The sequence below is a fragment of the Hyposmocoma kahamanoa genome, unplaced genomic scaffold (genome assembly GCF_003589595.1).
Source record: "Hyposmocoma kahamanoa isolate Upper Pololo Valley unplaced genomic scaffold, ASM358959v1 66, whole genome shotgun sequence".
Lineage (NCBI taxonomy): Eukaryota > Metazoa > Arthropoda > Insecta > Lepidoptera > Cosmopterigidae > Hyposmocoma > Hyposmocoma kahamanoa.
In genome coordinates, this window is record NW_020653854.1 from 6,776,968 (window position 1) to 6,795,481 (window position 18,514).

General features: G+C 38.0%; 1 protein-coding gene across 3 annotated transcripts; it reads right to left on the minus strand.

The window, feature by feature from the left end:
* Nucleotides 1-2,086: 2,086 nt before the first annotated feature.
* Nucleotides 2,087-18,089, minus strand: LOC113232016 (guanine nucleotide-binding protein G(q) subunit alpha-like). 3 transcript variants are annotated; one of them, XM_026466636.1, is made up of 9 exons: nucleotides 18,024-18,089; nucleotides 17,325-17,492; nucleotides 15,021-15,205; nucleotides 14,387-14,541; nucleotides 11,662-11,790; nucleotides 9,018-9,147; nucleotides 8,110-8,263; nucleotides 6,919-7,026; nucleotides 2,087-2,232 (listed from the first exon to the last, which is right to left on the minus strand). In XM_026466636.1, the coding sequence occupies exons 2-9, from the start codon at nucleotides 17,440-17,442 to the stop codon at nucleotides 2,150-2,152; spliced, it is 1,062 nt and encodes a 353-aa protein (XP_026322421.1). In that variant the 5' UTR covers nucleotides 17,443-17,492; nucleotides 18,024-18,089; the 3' UTR covers nucleotides 2,087-2,149. The 3 variants fall into 3 exon arrangements, with proteins under 3 accessions (XP_026322421.1, XP_026322420.1, XP_026322422.1); XM_026466635.1 differs by lacking the exon at nucleotides 18,024-18,089 and having other exon boundaries at nucleotides 17,325-17,659; XM_026466637.1 differs by lacking the exons at nucleotides 6,919-7,026; nucleotides 18,024-18,089 and having other exon boundaries at nucleotides 17,325-17,659.
* Nucleotides 18,090-18,514: the final 425 nt, after the last annotated feature.

An 18,514-nucleotide genomic window follows, 5' to 3' on the forward strand; every position in this document is an offset into this window, starting at 1 on the left:
GGTAGGTACCTACACCTAAAAAATTATCAATTTACGACGTTAAGTATAAAATGAAATTATGGATTCTTTAAATTCCGGTACCCACAACCTTTTGTCACAAAAAGATCATTGCTCTACACTGTAAAATTCAAGATCAAGTCGGGTCAAGTTTCAGTCGGGTGTAAAACATTTTGTCGTTGGTAACACTTCAGACCCCTAGTCTTGGGGATCAATTACTCGCTCGTTTCGTCGAGTTGTTACGGTAATCAACTTTACAAATATTCTTAAACAATGACTAAAAGCATCTTATCCGACTTTTTTAGATCAGCACCACGGAATTTAAATCCAGCGTAGGTGCCTATACATTTGTTAAATTTTAATCTTGATATTTGTCGATTGCTAACAGATCATCGTCATCACACACCTTATCAAGCGACAATAACGATCGTCAAAAATAGAGCAAATCTGTAGCATCTATATGTGTTTGTACACAATCACAGAGAACTTCGGCGAAATTATTGTTAAAAGTAAAATTCTTTAGCGTCTTCAAACGCCATAATTATAAATTTCAATAAGTTCATTAGATATTTCAAATTATACTAAAGGCTATGTCTACGTCTGGAATTAGAATCATATTTTAAGTACGCTATGATGGCCGTTTTGACAGATTACAATAGTGAGATGAAACCTCAATTCGTTATCGAAAAAAAATATCATCAAATGCGAATCGCGTCTATAAGTGTTTAGATTTCTAGCTATTATTGCCGGAAGTAGCCGAAAAAAAGTTTAAAAAAAAACGAAAATAAAAACGTGGCCAGCGATCCCATAAGTGACGATCTCATTTTTAGAAAGATTTCATATAAAAAAATTTCGAATTTCGGAAAACAAATGCCGAGTAGTGTCGTATAATTATACATTCGTTGACCTGAGTCGATGTGTACATTCCAGTCAATGTATACATTCCATAAGTTTTACTGTACGTCATTATTGACAACAATGTACAGCAATTAGCTCCTTCAACGGAGTTATGAATTAATACGAAACTTGATGAGAGGGCAAATGTGAAAATGGCCATCATAGCAAGCCGTTACTTTAAATGAAATTCAAATTACTAATTAGTACCTATGTAACCGGACTGATATCTATAACTGTCAGTTTCTTAGTTTCTTTACGTTGAGTGACATCTAACTGCCAAAAACAGATTTTCAACATACCTACGTATGGTCCACATTAAGTTAGTTCACGTAATATCATATATACTGATTCGACCGATTTGCAATAAGAGATTCAACTACTTTATTACAAAAAAATAAAGTAGATAATTCCTTCTCCAATATATCGCACTGCTATTACAATAGTGATATAACTCTAAATATGTGAAATTTAATATTATATCATAACTGAACGTAAAATTTGATTCTCTACAGGTCAAAAAAACCTTCGTTAGAATATTGTAAGAAATAATCAAAAGATATCCTTAACTCAAAATGTCACATGAAGTGTGTGTGAGCTAGTAACTTTATGTGAGCTAGTTCTGGCCAAAATAATCCGTATTCAAAAATGTTAAATTATTTTTCCATTTCATTTTTAAATATATTTGTGAAATTGTTTAGGTGTATTGAGTAATAAACTATAATAGACATAATAAGTTTTATTGACTTTTTGCGGGAAGTAATTCGTTTTTCATCGATTCCGAGGAAGTCCACTTTTTGAGTTAATACACTAACAACAGTGTATTAACTAAAAAAGTGGACTTACATTTAATACAAATTAACAGTGCGATATGGAGTGTGTAAAACTGACAAAAAGTTCCCGATATCAGGGACAGATGGCATGTTTCATAAAAATATAATTTCCTCTGAACTTTCGTCACGGCACAAACCCACGTAATTTTTCAGCTTGTATTAACTAATGTTTAAGGCTTCTGTAGTTTATTTTCACATAATAACACACCGAATATATTTTATTCAATTATATAAATAACCTCCACAACTTCAAAATATTTTTAATATCACACTTCTCAGAATAGTAAATTCAAAACTAAATTTGTTCAGGAATTTAAACTCTATATTTTCACATACTTTTCATAAATAGACGCATACAAATAATGTCAACAAAACTTTATATGGGAGGTCGCCATTGTTCTTTATGTCACGGATCACGTAGTTGCTTATTCCACAATGTACTCCCTCGTGCTGGCACTTAGGATTGCATCTTTGATTGCGGCGAACACGAATCGGATGTTTTCAGTATCTGCAAATGAAATTATCACTGTGAGTGTCGGCAAGTCACTTGCGACAATAATCATTTCCTTAATTCAAACTAATTGCTAAGGTCACGTCGTTGCCGATAAAAACTTATTATAACAAGAATACAGTTACAAGCAATACAGTTACTTCAAACTTCGCTTATATGTACATACAAACTGAAACTGAAAAGTTAACAATCGGTTATCGCAAAGTGCGCGAAACCGGATTCAGCCCTTAGTTTGCCACATTTAGAGGTGGAATATTTTCTTTCAATTGACATGGGACCAATACTGAGATACCCTTTTTCCAACAAAAAAGAATCATCAAAATCGGTTTACAAATAATAATCGCGTAACATATACACAAAGAAAAGAAAATTATGAAATATAATATATAATATAAAAATATTTTATGAAGTCGGTTAAAAACTTTATCGTGAACAAAACACCCATTTTCTTACATCAAAAGATGGGTGCTTTATGCACGATAAAGTTTCGCTTGCGCTGTATATATTCTTGGTTCAAGATCATGGTATTTTGCAATACCTACTGCGTTATTGTATAAAGGCAGCGAGTTGTTACTGACATAGGCCGCTATTCTAAGAAAGCCTTCGAAATATTCACATTATTAGCAACGCAAAAAAATATAATTTAAAATCTATCTTAGCAGACATACTGCAAATTGTTGTGACCACCATTTTGTCATTTATTAAATATTTACTTCATCTTTCTCGTGCATTATGTAGAATGTTACAGAAGGGTCTAAGGGCGCATTCAAATTAGACGCTTGTAGAAGCGCTGCAATTTTTAGGTTACTAATTGTGCCAGCATAATCTCAGTACAGAGTACTAAAAAAACCGACCTCAAAAGTACGTTGAATTACATCTATTTGCCCAGTTTTATTGAAATCGATTACCGGAATTGCGCAAACCCGGATTCATCCCCTAGTTCGCCACTATACGGAACTTGCCATAAGAGATAATAAAAATCGGTTCTTACTACTGAAAGTATAATATTGAGAGAGAAAAACTCGTAACATACCATAGCCCCTCATCACTGTGACCATTAAATGATCTATTGTGATCACCACTAATCACAGCTCGGAGCCAGGACCAACAGCATTAAGGAACTGAAGGACTTTCCTGACTCCGACAGTCTTTATGTCCTCTGGGTGATGAATATATGCAGGGGAGTCAGATTCAGTAATGCTAAATGCATTGCTGAATCTGGGCCGCCCCAGGTGTAGTGGACATGGCTTCCGTTGTTAGCAGACACGCGACACGCTTTAGACTGCCCAATGTGACAATAGTAGTTGTTTGACTGACTTTGCCACTTCAAACAACAGACGCATATGTTACTATGGGCCTCACAATTGCCTTGTATAACCAGAGAGTCATCTTTGGTTTAAGGCCCCAACGCTGTCCTGCTATACGACTACAGATACCTAAGGCCATCTTGGCCTTGTTGACCGTGTTAGCTATATGACAGTTCCACCTGAGGGTTTGATCTAGGGTTACCCCTAAATATTTAACTTCTGCGGAAAAACTCACAGGCCTGTTACCAAGGATCGGTTCCACTAGCTTGTCTAGTTTCCGCTTCCTAGTGAAAGGAACAATAGTTGTCTTTTCCGCATTAATAGATAATTCGTTATCAGGACACCACGCGGAAATGGTGTCAAGAGCCCCTTGCATAAGTGATGACATAGTACTTTGGCAGTGCCCTCGAACTGTGATCACTAGGTCACCCGTCTATCCCAGGGCGTCAATGTTCAGTTCGGCTAACTTATACAGGAGCTGATCCACAGCAAGAGTCCAAAGGAGATGAGAAATTACCCCCCTCGCAGGCGACCCCTTACTGTGGAGGCCACAAGCCGGTCCCCGTGTAACGAGATACTGGCTCTGCGGCTTAAGAGCATATTTTGCACCCATCTCGTAGTAGAAGTGTCTACACCTTTGCAGGTTAGTCCCTTTACCAGAGTACGAATGGGCGTCTTGTCAAAAGCACCTTCTATGTCTAGAAAGGCACATGGTGCTATTTGTTTGTCCTCAAACGCTCTTTCAGCCCTGTCCATAACGTGGAGCAGAGCTGTCTCTGTGGATTTTCCACTTTGATAGGCGTGTTGAGTGTGATGGATAGGTCTAAATATTAAGGACGAAGCCTTAATGTGAATGTCAAGTACCTTCTCCATTGCTTTGAGCAAAAATGAGGTTATATATATATATATTTTGACCAGGTATGGCAAGAGTACACTTATACTCTGCTGCAGTAAGATGGGAGTAATACTGTCCTCAGCTGGGGATTTGTACGATTTAAACGAGCTAATAGCCCAAGCCCCTTTTCGAGGTCTTATAATGTTCCAGTCCTCGTTGCGAGGTGTATGTACAGTAATTACTGGGTAAGTAAGCGAGTCGCACAAGGCCCCCGGAAAGTGGGTTGACATTAGAAGCTCAAGGATTTCTGTCGTAGAAGTCGAGTAGGTCCCATCAGGCTTTTTTAACAGTCTTGGTTGATGGGAGTTGGCTTTAGCAAGCACTCTGTGTAGACGTGCATTTTGAGGAGCACTACAAAACCACGATGCTCGCTTAGCCTTCCTTATCTTCTTATATTTGTTATAATTGGTTAGGGCCTTCCTGTAGGTCTCCCATTCCTTTGTCAGCTTGGCCCTATTGGAGAGTCTCCGAGTTTTCTCTCTTAGCTTTCTCAGTTTGGCATTCCACCAGGGAACCTTCCTATTGGAGATCCGAATTTTTGGTGCGCAGCTTTTCTCAAACGCGCTAATAATGCCCCCAGTAGTGACCTCAACAGCTAACTCTAGACTCTAAGTGGTTTTGATCGATTTAGGAAACCCTTATAGATACTGCCCTAGTCTGTCTCTATAGACGTCTCAGGCCGCGTCCCTTGGATTCCTAAATGTCAACAAGCAAACAAACATCTCCTGCTCCCAGATCAAATCTTATATGTTTATGATCCCACATTGACGTCTCATCACTAACATGCCAGACGGTTATAAGTCCGGCTACTCTAGCCGTAGAGAAACTAATGTCCAGAATTTTTTGTCTTGACCTAGTGACAAAAGTTGGTTTACATGGCCACGGCATGGTGGAGATTTGCTTGGAGAACCCTCACCCTTTCCCCCCGAGGGCGCCATCTAGCGGAGATTAAAACCCCGGCCGCGTTGCTGCCCCCGACTGCTACGAGGAGGACGAGGCCGTCCTCGTGAGCCTCGCGGGTTGGCAGCCCCACGCCCTTGCACTCCTCCACGTGCCGTACTTCGTCTACGTGGGTTCGGTGCTGAAAACCACGGTCGTGTACCCCCCAGACCGTCATTTAGTGCCATTACTGTGGCAATTTTTGACCGAGCCGCCCCAGTACTGGCACTTGTTGTTGGCTGCGCTGTTTGGACTCCCGGGACAGCGGGTGCTGTCCGAGTGTGCCCCGCCTCCCATCCGCGATTCTTCTGGGGCGATGCACCCCGAGTCGAAGACGGGGCATCTGCGCTGCGGTTCCCGGCCCCAATTCCTCAAGCGGAGTAGTAACCGACCCTGGTTTCGAGACCGAGGCACCCCGCGCAGTGCCGCCGCTGAGAGTGCTTTCCGGATACCCCTTGATCTTAAACGTGACCTGTATAAAAACCAAGGTGTGCCCGGCAATTTGAGGCACGGAGATTCTCCACAGACGGGTCAGAGCGAACGCGACTACCCACTCGTACGCATCTTCCCTTGCGTGAAGAATCTTCCATACCTCAGTGCGAAGACCTCTATTTTGGGCAGGCAGATGGCCATCTGCACCGACTCACATCCCTTCTTGGGAATGTAAGTGGTGGCGGTGGTGGGCTTCGGAAGCTTGCTTTCCTTAATCAAGGACAGCTGGGCTCCCGACCACGGCTTCAAATTGCCGATCTTTCCCACAAGCCAGTCTGCACTTGCTTGGTTCTTGCAGGTAACAAGAATCCAGCCTGGCTTGTGAGAGAGGCCCAGGAACTTTGGTCCCTCGCCATGCGCTGTTGTGCTCGCTATGGTGCGGACCAGAAACAGCTCCACCAGCTCCATTTGCTCCTCTGACATGGATTTCGAATTCCGGATACCCACGCGCAGGGAGCCCGCCATTTCACTGAAAGTTGGTCTGTTCCTGCTTTCAGCTGACGCTATGGTCTTGGGAGCCTTCCTTACATGTTCCTGTGGCGACACCTCCTCTGACCGTCCACGCTTTTGCGCTTTCGGTGTTGGAGATGTTTTAGGCACCGGAAGTTCACTCCAGGGCTATTCATATAGAGGCAGAGCTTCTGCGTAGCTCATACCTGTTTTCATCAGGCCCTGTAGTCTCTTCCGGCGAGACCCGCTCAGTCGAATGCGCGGCTGAGCGCTGGATTCCGACACCAGGGGATCCGAAGGACCCGCCTGGTTTGTATCCATAGCCGTAACCGAATTTGCTGCTTCATTGCTTCATTGCTGGGTGGACTGTCCATCCCAGCAATCGTTTCCTCCAAGGAGGCAATTAAGGTGTTAACGCTTATTTCAATATTAAGGGATACTAAATAAACTAAAAGTTATGCATCAAACCACAAAACAATTACGCCATAAATATTTGCACATTCTATAGAATGCAACAAATAAATATTTCGACACTGAAAGATCATTTAGTGTTATTGTACCTTTTAGTACCGAATGAAAAATGTAAATAAAAGTCCTTACCTGTCGCACAGGTAAAGTGAGAATATATGATTTTCTCTGGGTCGGGGTTGAGGTCAAGGAACATTTGCAGGATGAATTCTCGCGCCGTGATTGCGTCGCGCTGCGGACCTGATTTTTTTTTATAATTATTAAACAAAGATTGAAAACTTAGAAAAAATTCACTTCAATCCGGTTAGATTCGAACCAACGTCTCCAAGCAAACCGTACCAGACGCTATGTCGACTAAGCCACGGAACGAACCAACGGACCTCACGAAATTTTCTATATGCCTGTTGCAGATGTTTGTTTTGGTTTTTAACAACTTTTTGTCGTAGTGCCATCTGTGAGAAATCTATGGGTCGTATTCTAGAACTCTACTCAATGCTCAAGTCAGGATTTGAGTATGGTTTAAAGCACTCGAAATCATACTCAAGTCCCTGCCATTAGGGTCGTATTTCCAGTGCTTGTGTTTTCAGTGCAATCCTGACTTGAGCATTGAGTAGAGTTCTAGAATACAACACTTAGAGTGTTTCATTTTTTTTATTTAAAAATGTACAGTAAATCGCCAGATTATAAGTAAATTTTTGGGTGATGTTTGGCGGTTGAGAGCGACGAAACCACCGCTTCAACGTGTCTTAGTCATCAAACACATGCATTGTAGTCTCCTGATGTTACTACCAACCAGTGCTTTAGCGAGAGGATTCGGATGAGAATGCGGACTAAATAGACCCACAGTCATGGTCTCGCTACAGGGTTACTTAACTTTTACTTAGCGTACGAGTTTCAAACGGCTTACAAATTATAACTTGTCCGAATAAAATAAATTGGATTATATACCTGTGACACTGGAAGGTTGGTGGTATTTAAGGCATAAGTTTTCTTTTTTTTTTTAAGTGCCAGCATTCATAGATTCTGATAATGGCTGCACTTTTATTATGCACTTTTTATACTTTGTAACGTTTAAGTTCCATGAATAAAAACTTATTTATTATGATTATTTTTGATAAGTCATATCGTTCGATCCGCAACGTGCTCCCCACTAATTGGTACCCAAATTGCAGAACACTCAATTCATTTATTTAAAAAATTATTAAGTCTACCAATTCTACATTTTACACAAATTTTTAAGTATGGGGAGTAGACGTAGCTGATGAGGCGCCAGAGATGCTAATGAAGGTAAATATGAAATAGTAAAATAGATAGAAGACATACCGTCGTATTCAGGAAAATAGTCGGCGAGATGCGAGTACATGATTTTTTCATCGAACAAGTCCTTCTTGTTGAGGAAAAGAATCATGGATGTGCGCGTGAACCACGGGTATCTTAAGATCGTCTTGAACAAGGCCTTTGATTTTTCCATTTGGTTCTGGAATTTATATAAAACATATTGTTTTCATCAAACAAAATAACGACACATTGTCTTTCATTATCATTGTAATATGGCTTTTTTGTTTTTCCTGGAGAAATTATAAAACTTTTGTTTTCTTTTTTTGTTTTTTGTTTGTATCGTCCCGTCATATTTGGCATGAAACAATTTTTTCAACGCAGCGTAACAATTTTCGGTTCAGCACTCACTACAGATCGTAAGCCAGCTCTTGTTAATAAATTAATAGACTCGTTTTAAAAATGGTAAAGGTGAGTCCTGACAGGATTTGTTCAACTTTTTGACGATTGACACGGGTGATCAAAAAAAAGGAAATTGGTAAGCAGTACACGACCAACGTTGTATTTTTGTCGAGCAACATGTGTGATCAGATAAAGTCTGTAAATATTTATTTAAGTGCAAGAAACAAACGATCGATTACGTATTTTTGTAGATCGACACGTGTCGATTGTCAAAAAGTCGAGCACATCTGTAGGCACCTTAAGGTCTAGTTTCAACTATTTTATGTCTTTTTTCCAAGACGGAGTAACATTACAGTTTAAGCATATAAGGGTTGCTAATTCACAATCGTTCTAATTTGTGGTTCACAAAACAGCTAGTGATTGTTGTCGACAAATATTCCATAATCGATACTATTCGACCACATATTCGACAATCGACAAAAAATTCGTTATTATTACACAATTAATGGCTGAACTTGTTTCAGTAATAAATACAAGTAATAATAGTTACTTACCTTATATTCTGATCCGAATATAATATGATCATATTCACTAAGAGCTGCTAAAAATATTATAGTTTCGACATTTTCAAAACAGTGGATCCACTTCCTTCGCTCCGATCTTTGGCCCCCGACGTCAACGAGTCTGTTAACATTTTTTTAAATAGTATCATTAATCGAAAATAGATAAAAAAGAGGTAAAAAGAAGAAATAGAAATTGAAAATACAGGCTACTAAAAACTTAAGCAATTTAACAGGGGAGAATTAACAAAAACTGTAAAACAAAGTCACTAAATTAAACTGTACGTACGCAAAAAAAAACATAGTAATAATAAATAATAGTAACAGTAAAAAGTTATAGTAAAATAAGATATGGTAACTCCGTACATAGTAACAGGGCGGCTTGTGTGTGTGCGTGACTACCGGGCACCGTGTACACATTCACATAATAATGAAAGGCGCGTTTGGACGACCAGTGTTATGCAACGCAAGTGCATTTTTTATAATACCAAGTGACCAGACGAACAAATCGTGCGCCTGATGGTAAGCGACACGCTTTTTCTTAACAGTTGCAGTGCCACTCAGGAGTCACATTATTGCTTGGCGGCAGAAATAGGTAAGGTGGCAATACTTCCCTGGACGAAATCTTTCACAAGGAGCTCTATTGCTACAGCTTCATCGTAAGATTATGCGAATGTGCACGTTCGTACACGGCGTATGGTGGGCGCACACACATGCAAGCCGCGCTGTTACGTTTGTATGGATTTACCATACTTGTCTTATAGTTATAGTATACTATAGTTCTAGCTTTGTCGCTACACGCGCAGGGCCAGAAATGTACCTAAATATTATCCCGTCGAGATCAAAATCTTTCTCAAGAACGCCTATGCCTGATTGGTACACTGTAGGTCGCGCAGAATATTCGGCAAGTAGTCAGTAATTTCGAACATAAATAGCTGAAATCCATTTCATCCAATACTATACACACCGGCGCATTTATTTATTTTCACGAATAATGACTTCGTTTAGGTTGATAACGCGACAAAATTGTAAAATGTTTGCATTTTACAATTTCGGTAACACATAAAATGTGGAATCACGTTACAAAACATGGTCATCCTACGTTAGCGTGTGATGACAATGGTATGTCCAAGAAAAAATCGTCGTTGAAATTTCAATTGCATTTATTTCAAAATCGATATTTTGTGAAATAATTGTTTTTACCAGTACATAACGATGATTTGTAGGAAATTAAAACAATGAATAAAAAAATCAATACATTTTTCATCAACCAGGATCCAGGATCCTACGCTGGTCTCACCCATCTATGGCGCATACCCATCTCGAACCAGCAAGTCGATTCAGAACTTTACGATAATCGAATCGATTTGATATCGTAAGATTTCGTTCAACTCTTCGACATTTTAACCGAATCGTTCGATTGGATGTCGTTCTCGAATCGAAGGGCGCTTTCCGAGCTATTCAGAATATTCCGACTTAAACGTTCGATTCAGGGGGTCTACTCTCGATCTCCGTCCGACATCCGTCCGAAACAATTACTGCCAAATAAGCAATACTTGACTAAATGAAAAGACGCGTGATGCGAATGAAGCTTCATACTGGATACTTGTCTTTTAATTTTGTCGAATATTACTTATTTGATAGTAACTGTTTCGTACGGATGTCGGACGAAGATCGAGAGTCCCCCAGATTCGAATACGATATCGTTATCCAATAGCGTTTACGGAGTTAGTCGGTGTAATAGATTATAAGAAAAATGAAAATCCTTTTATATACATTTTTAAGGGTCGTATTCCAGAACTCTACTCAATACTCAAATCAGGACTTGAGTATTGCAGTGAGCACTGAAAATCATACTCAAGTCCTTGCCATTAGAGTCGTATTTCCAGTGCTTGAAATCATACTCAAGTCTGCTCAAATCCTGACTTGAGCATTGAGTAGAGTTCTGGAATACGACCCTTAGACTTCAAAGGTCTAAAATATAGGAGTGCATTAAAATAAAGGAGTCTTGCATTAAAATAAATTAATAAAATTGAACAAAACCCAGACTTTATATAAAATAATAAAAGATTTCCAGATTTACTTTCTTGCTTTGTACACAACAGGACGATCGATAACTTTCATTCGATGACTTTGTTCTGAATAACGTTTGTAGCCTTTGCCGGTCGAGAAGTTCGAGTAATCGTACGGATGTGACGTCATTTTGGTTCGGTTTCGAATACGACAGTTTGACATTCGATTCGGATGTTGTGAATAAAAATGAAAAGAAATCGGTCGACAGGACATCTCACATTTCTGTACACACTTTCGCTTCCGCTCGGACTGGCGACTCTCTATCTTGCAGAGTGGTCAGGTAGTTGTGCTCCGAGATCAGGTTTATATCATCTAAATACCTAGTTGTAAATTATTGCACGCGACTCAAGATGATTGACGATAGATATTTTTTTTTTTATATATTGAGTGTTCAGTGACTTTGTTGTCACAGTTAACTCTCAATAACATTAGCTAAATATAAGAAGCTTCGTATGTGCGGACAATGGCACATCAGACTACACATTTTTGTTCGAAAATCGCCTCCAGTACAACGGAACAAGATACGTCAATGTGTAGCTTGATGTGCTGGCGTGTGTACATTTACCTATAACGTATATATTGTTCTTCGAAAGAGTACTCAAGGACACCAGTGGTCGGTCTCCGGGCACGCAGAATATCCTGCACGTTGGGAAGGTAGTATGGATTGGCGATTCTTTCCAAATCGTTCAAATAGCTGAAATATATTTTATGTACTTGGTACTACTAAGTACACCCACTAATACTATCCACAATAACATCGCGAATGAAAGTTATGAATTTGCAGTTGCCAATAAATGGATTGAACGACACGGTGAATTCTTTGAACAGGCACTAAAAGAAATTATATACAAAACAAGACCAAAAGTATATCATGCATCAGACAAGCAGACAGGACCTACACATGTTGTAGTATTACCTAAATAGATACTTGTGTCTTTTTAATACACAACATTACAATTACTGCCTCTGTGGCCGAACGGTTATCATGCCGGACTGCCACGCAGAGGTTCCAGGTTCGATTCCCGGGCCGAGAGAAATATTTGTATGGCCTACGTTTATTTCTCTCGTGAGTTTGGTTGTAATTTGTGGTTGTCTTTGTGTATGTCCATGGCACCCGCGACACAGGGTTTCCCTAATGCTATGTTAAGTGTGTGCGTGCGTTATTAATTAAATAATTAATTACCAGCTAAATCTGAGGTAAAATAATGTATTATTGGGACAATTATTATTATGGCCTGCAGGTTTCACCAGAGACAACTACACATTCTATATAAATATACAGTTTCTTTTTTTAATGGGACAATATGGGGAAATCCGAAACCATAGAACATACAAGGAAACTGTCTCAGGTACCATGAAGTCTTTTTTTTGTGAAAACAATTTTGGCATCATAGTCAATTTTTTAGGCAAGTGTAAGCTGTCCATGCAAATGAATAGAACAATTTATTTTTGTGCTAATCAACTCAAGTTTCATGACTGACATGACCATTTCATTGTATGGGACCATTGACTTACAAATAAATGGACGACGGGTCTAATACAAAAACCACGAAAAAAATGTCCCAAGCCAACTTATTTAAACGTAGTGACATGTAAAGGAATATGAAAAAGCTAAAACGTTGAATTTAAATTGTAATGTCATCGCAGTACTGTCTAACTTTGCGTGCTTCGCTGTCAGTCGAACAAACGAAGACTAAAGCGTGAATGACGCTCTGTATACGATTTTAACGCCCTATAAGTTCGGATACTTTTGAGCGCGGACCCGACGTCCATATAATTGTAAGTCAATGCATGAGACGAAATAATTTTTTATGAACAACTCACGATTGATCAAAAAATGACTATGCCAACATTGTTTTCACAAAAAAAAAAACGTAATGGTTCCTAAGACTGTTCCCTTATCTTCTATGGTTTCAGATTTCCCCACACTCCCATTTAAAAAAAACACTGTATATAAAAATGAATCGCACATGTATATTTTTTTTTTTTTTTTTTAAGTAAGTAAATTATTTATTTCCTCTACAAAATTCTGCACTAAACTTACATTGAGTGAACACAATAATTAAATACAGAAGACAATTCGTAGAGGCTGGAGCGTAAACTAGGATTCCCTGTGATTTAGATCACCAGGCCTCCACCTCCAGAAAAAAAAAAATGATTAAATGCTTAAAATGAATAAATTTATACAAAGGTTTTAGAAAGAGAAAAAAGAGAAAAATTATAATAATAACATACTCTAAAAATATGAATATAACTATAACGTTTGTCTCATTAATATGCATTTCATTATTATTCATCCCATTGCGACAAAACTTATTGTGCCCACACTCGTAAAAGTTTCTGAAGTATTAGATTCTACTGCTGGGCATGGGGAAAGAGGGTTAAGGCCCAACACGTTGGCCTAATACGGGTTGGAGGCTTCAAATATTGTCGATGGCATTGCAACATTGCAAAACTAAGACGGTTAACACACAGCACCGCGCCACGCGACGGTGCGCGAGACGCGGAATCACGCGCGCGGAAACGCAGATCTGCGTCAACGCGCGGTTCAATCTGCGCAGGGCCAGCGGTCTAGCGCCCCGCGCCACTTAAATTACTCACTTCGTAGTTGATCGCAGTAGTTATTGTACATGTAGCTGAGATCCTTCTATGATTAACAATACAGAACTTAAAATATTTATTGAATAGTTTGTTATAATTATTAATACAAAGATGGAACACTCAGAAAAAAAAAATCCTTCAATCGATTTTTTCTTCCTCCGGCCGGTTCGAGGGAATTTTTTCAGAGTGTTCGATCTTTGTATTAATAAATACAGAACTCATTCAGGGCACTGCAGTTATACTGTTTATTTGGTTTTTGTTTACTCAAATAAAAAGACATCGAAGATATTGGACACCTCCCTTTTTACGAATCAGATCGATAAATGGATCATTTTAACTTCATTACAAAGATTTAAGAAAATATGAAGATTTATTTTTCAACTACACATGGATGTCGACTCAACTGAATCCTTTGATTATTTGTTAGAGAAAATCCGAACGACAATTACTGGAATAGACAAATTGATTACAAATCAGCGCGGTAGAGCGGAGCGCAGTGTGCCACACCCTGCGGTTCGCCGCAGGGGCGTGGTAAAACCGCGTGCGCTGCGATCCCGCGCGGAGAAGCGTTGTTAGTTTGTTGGATGGCGCGTTTTTCGTTATATAAATTGAGGTACTTCAGTACAACGTTAAAAAACGCAGCTCCGCACTACGTTGCGGGGCGCGATGCAGTGTGTTAAACGTCTTACTATTTAGCCGAGTCGGTAAGCTGGTACTCCCGCCTGCGATCGTAGCACTCCTGTATGCCGGAGTCACTCCATAGCGCCTTGATCGCTTCTATATACCGGCTCTCCAATGTTGTAACACTTTCAAAGTCAACTGAGGATATCAACTTCGCTTTTTCCTGGAATTCATGACATTAATATATCAATTGTATACCAATGAAATAAAAATATTTTAAATTCACTAAATGAACTACTACTATTTATTGAATAGTTTAGTATAAACACTCTGCTATAGATTATTAATTCCCAGTACTAGAAACTACTTGTGAGACTTCTAGAGTGACAAACAAGGTATGAAAAGACAACAGGATATCGTCGGAAAAAGAAACTATATTTTTTAATCTGTAACACCTGGTTACAGATTAAAAAAAAATTAAAAAAACCTGGTTACAGTCGAACTGGACAATATTATTATTTATATATGACATGTATCGGATGAGAACTTATGTTACATTCAAGTAAAGAATGATAAGAAAACATCAACTTATCTGTGATACCATTGACGTTTTTGATATTCTATCATTGTTGTAAGTAACATATTTTCAACATTATATTAGGTGTAAGATCTTTTTCTTGTCAAATAGAAAAATACACTTACTATATTGAATGGATATTCATATTGTATATTGAGTAGATCCATGGCGTGTATCATACTCTGCATCGCCATAAAGATGTTCTGGTAGACGAGCTTAATGAAGCTGCGCTTGTCATCGTCACTGTAACCCCATCCATGTATGATTCTTATTTGCTTAATAAGTGTCGATTTTCCCGACTCGCTAGTGCCTATGAACAAACAATTCATTGGTGTTTTCATAAATTCATAATAAGCTACAGAGAAGAACCAAAAAGATTTCATTTGAAGAATATAATATGAAAATAACATTATTGTTTAAACATAAGTTGACAAGTTCCATGTGCCTGTAATTATCACCAGCGTCTTTATCCTTCATAACTGGAAAACATTACTGCTTGGCGGCAGAAATAGGTTTAGGTTACTTCCCTGGACGAACTCATTCACAAGGAGCTCCATCTTTAAGTAATTAATGGATTCCGGCATTACTTTGCGGAAGTCCATGTTAATAAAAATTGAAGTAAATTAATTTGCTACTCCATGAACCCAGTGAAGGTTAAATCGTGCAAAATAGCTGCCCTTGTGTTGAATATTTTTTCATGCAGTTAATTAAGGAGTTAGTTAAGGAGCTCCTGCTACTGCAAAGTAGTAGCATGTAACTTAAGGAGTCTATATTAATGATGTTATACAGTAGTGCCTACCCTACACTGGCTGACGAACATAACCTTAGATTATGGTATGTATTGCAATCAGATAGAATTTATAGTGCAATGCGTAAAGTGTAATTGTAAATGAGTGATACAATAAACAACTTGACATAACCCTATTGCATTTGAAATTTTCTACACCTATTGAGGTAATTTCTTGGCAATTTGAGTAGTACGGATAGCTGCAGACCGCACTTTAAACAATATAAAATTTTGACTTTGTGTTGTTTGTGTTGAAGTTTGTTTGTGAATATATATAATATAATTATTAATACAAAGATCGAACACTCAGAAAAAATTCCTTCGATCCGGTCGGATTCGAACCGACGTCTTCTTGCATACCGTGCCAGACGCTATATCTAAATTGAAATTACTCCACTATATATATATATATATATTATATATATAGTGGAGTAATTTCACAAAAAATAATTGAATATCAATTCGATAAAAATTTAATTAATACAGTGAATAGCGACATCTCTCGCCAGGACAGGTAGCTGTAAAGGTACTAACTGGGTGATAAATCTGCAATAGATTTCTCATAGATGGCGCTACGACTAAAAAGGCGTTGAAAGACCAAGTACAAAGACACGACGCAAGCACATAGAAGAATTCGTGAGGTCCGTTGTTTCGTTTCGTGGCTTAGTTGGTATAGCGTCTCGCACGGTATGCAAGAAGACGTCGGTTCGAATCCGACCGGATCAAAGGAACTTTTTCTGAGTGTTCGATCTTTGTATTAATAATTATAACAAACTAGTGGAGTAATTTCACAAAAAATAATTGAATATCAATTCAATAAAAATTTAATTTATATATAATATTTTAGAAATTTGAAAATTTATTAAACAACACCCTGACTTTTACACTAACACCTGCCTCAACGACGCACTTTTAGACCATGCAATAGATCTGCGATGAATAGATCTCCCACAATCTCGGCTACACATACACAGCTCAAGTCCCCGCTCGATGTCGGTGAGGATATTCAATGAGTTCCCGCCCATTATTAAAAACAAGAAAAAGTATTCACTGTTTCTAAATAAATTAAAATTACATCTTATTAACAAATGCTATTACAATTTAAATGAATACTTTGATGACAAATAAAAATAATAATATTATAACAAATTTGAATAATAAATAAATGTTAATTATATACTATAAAGTTATCTAATTAAATTCAAACTTTCAAGTGACATAATTCTAGTCATAATAGGACATATTTCTTTATTATTATATGAATTTTTTTTTATATTATTATTTGATAAATAACAATTTTAATTAATAATTGAAACCTCGGTCTACATCTTCTGTTATTGTTATCCCTAATAAAGGACTCATATGTGTAGCATTATTTTAAATTTATGACATGTATACCATATGAATGCAATAAATATATTGAGTATTGAGTACTGAGGTATTATAAATTAACCACTGGGTGTGTGTGTTCCTTTACCAAGCTTTAAAATAATGATCAAGGAATAATGGGACAAACAATAAAATCCTCATTTGTTCAAACACATTTTAGGAACTAATTTTGTCTCACTGGGCTGTGGTACTTATAGGAAATTATTTACTGAAGCTGTTCTTTTATAAAAAAGATATTTCACAAATATCTCACCGAGCAGGAGCGATGTGACTGCTTGCCGTCTCAGTCGTTTCAGTAGCGGTAATTTCCGTTCTATCTCTTGGTTGATTCTTTTCTGTTCTTTGACTTCTTCTGTCATGCAGCAGTACATGTTCACTTGGAGCGGGCGCCCGTATTCCGACCTCGCGCATGAAGTTTTCGCTACGGAAACACTCTAGTATTTGAGCCATAGAGCTTATTGTTTAGTACGTCCATGATTTGAGCCGACCATAGAAGATCATCCTCATCATCCATTTTATTCAGAACCTAAATATCAAAGTTACGTACTGGGTACGGAGGTCTTATTGAATTGGACGACACGAGGCCCATGGCGTTTGACACAAAAAACAGATTAAAAATTAAATATGTCTAACTATTTAATAAAGAATCAGCAACTGTTGGAATGAAATTATGTAAATTATTTAAAATGCATAATAAATTGACGTTTTAAATTTATTGTTATAATAAGTTTTTTTAGTAGTTAAACCTTTATACATTTTACATTAAAAAAATCTAATTTTGAGACCATAATCACGATGCAGAAAGGATGATAGTCCGAATCGACATAAAAAAAATTAGATCGTTAATTTTCTTTTCTAGAATTCTGAGTTTTTCTTTTCGCTTTGCGATGGGAAAATTTACTGACATTTTCTAATAAAACTTTTATTATTTGTTGCAGAAACAATCACCGACCAGCTTGTTGGCGTGGGACTTCTGCAATTTCAAGTTATTGGTCTGTACTTTGTTTGTTTTGTTTCTTTTTGTGTTTTCAGAGATATGTCTCGTGTTCTCAGGTGCCTCGTCGACATTCACATCGGAGACAGCAAACCTGTGCCGGTGGCCTCGCAGAGTAGATCTGGAACGAGTATGGATAGACCTCCTAAGGTTTCACAGCTCAAGATTAACAACGTCGCTTACGCACAGGAACCGCATTCATAGGCATGCCTATGTGAGTTATTTTACACAGCAAATATCTTTCTAATTTGTGCACAGCAAAAGCGACCTCGGTGGCTGAACGATTACCTGCAAGCCCAAAGGTTATTATAATCAACGAATGCATTAAAACGGCATTCTTCTATGGAGATCTTATAGATAGATTTTTAATGATAATCGTAGCACACTCAAAATGGTAGAGAATTAATGTTTTAGAACCAAACAACGTACCTTAGCTTTCAACATACTTT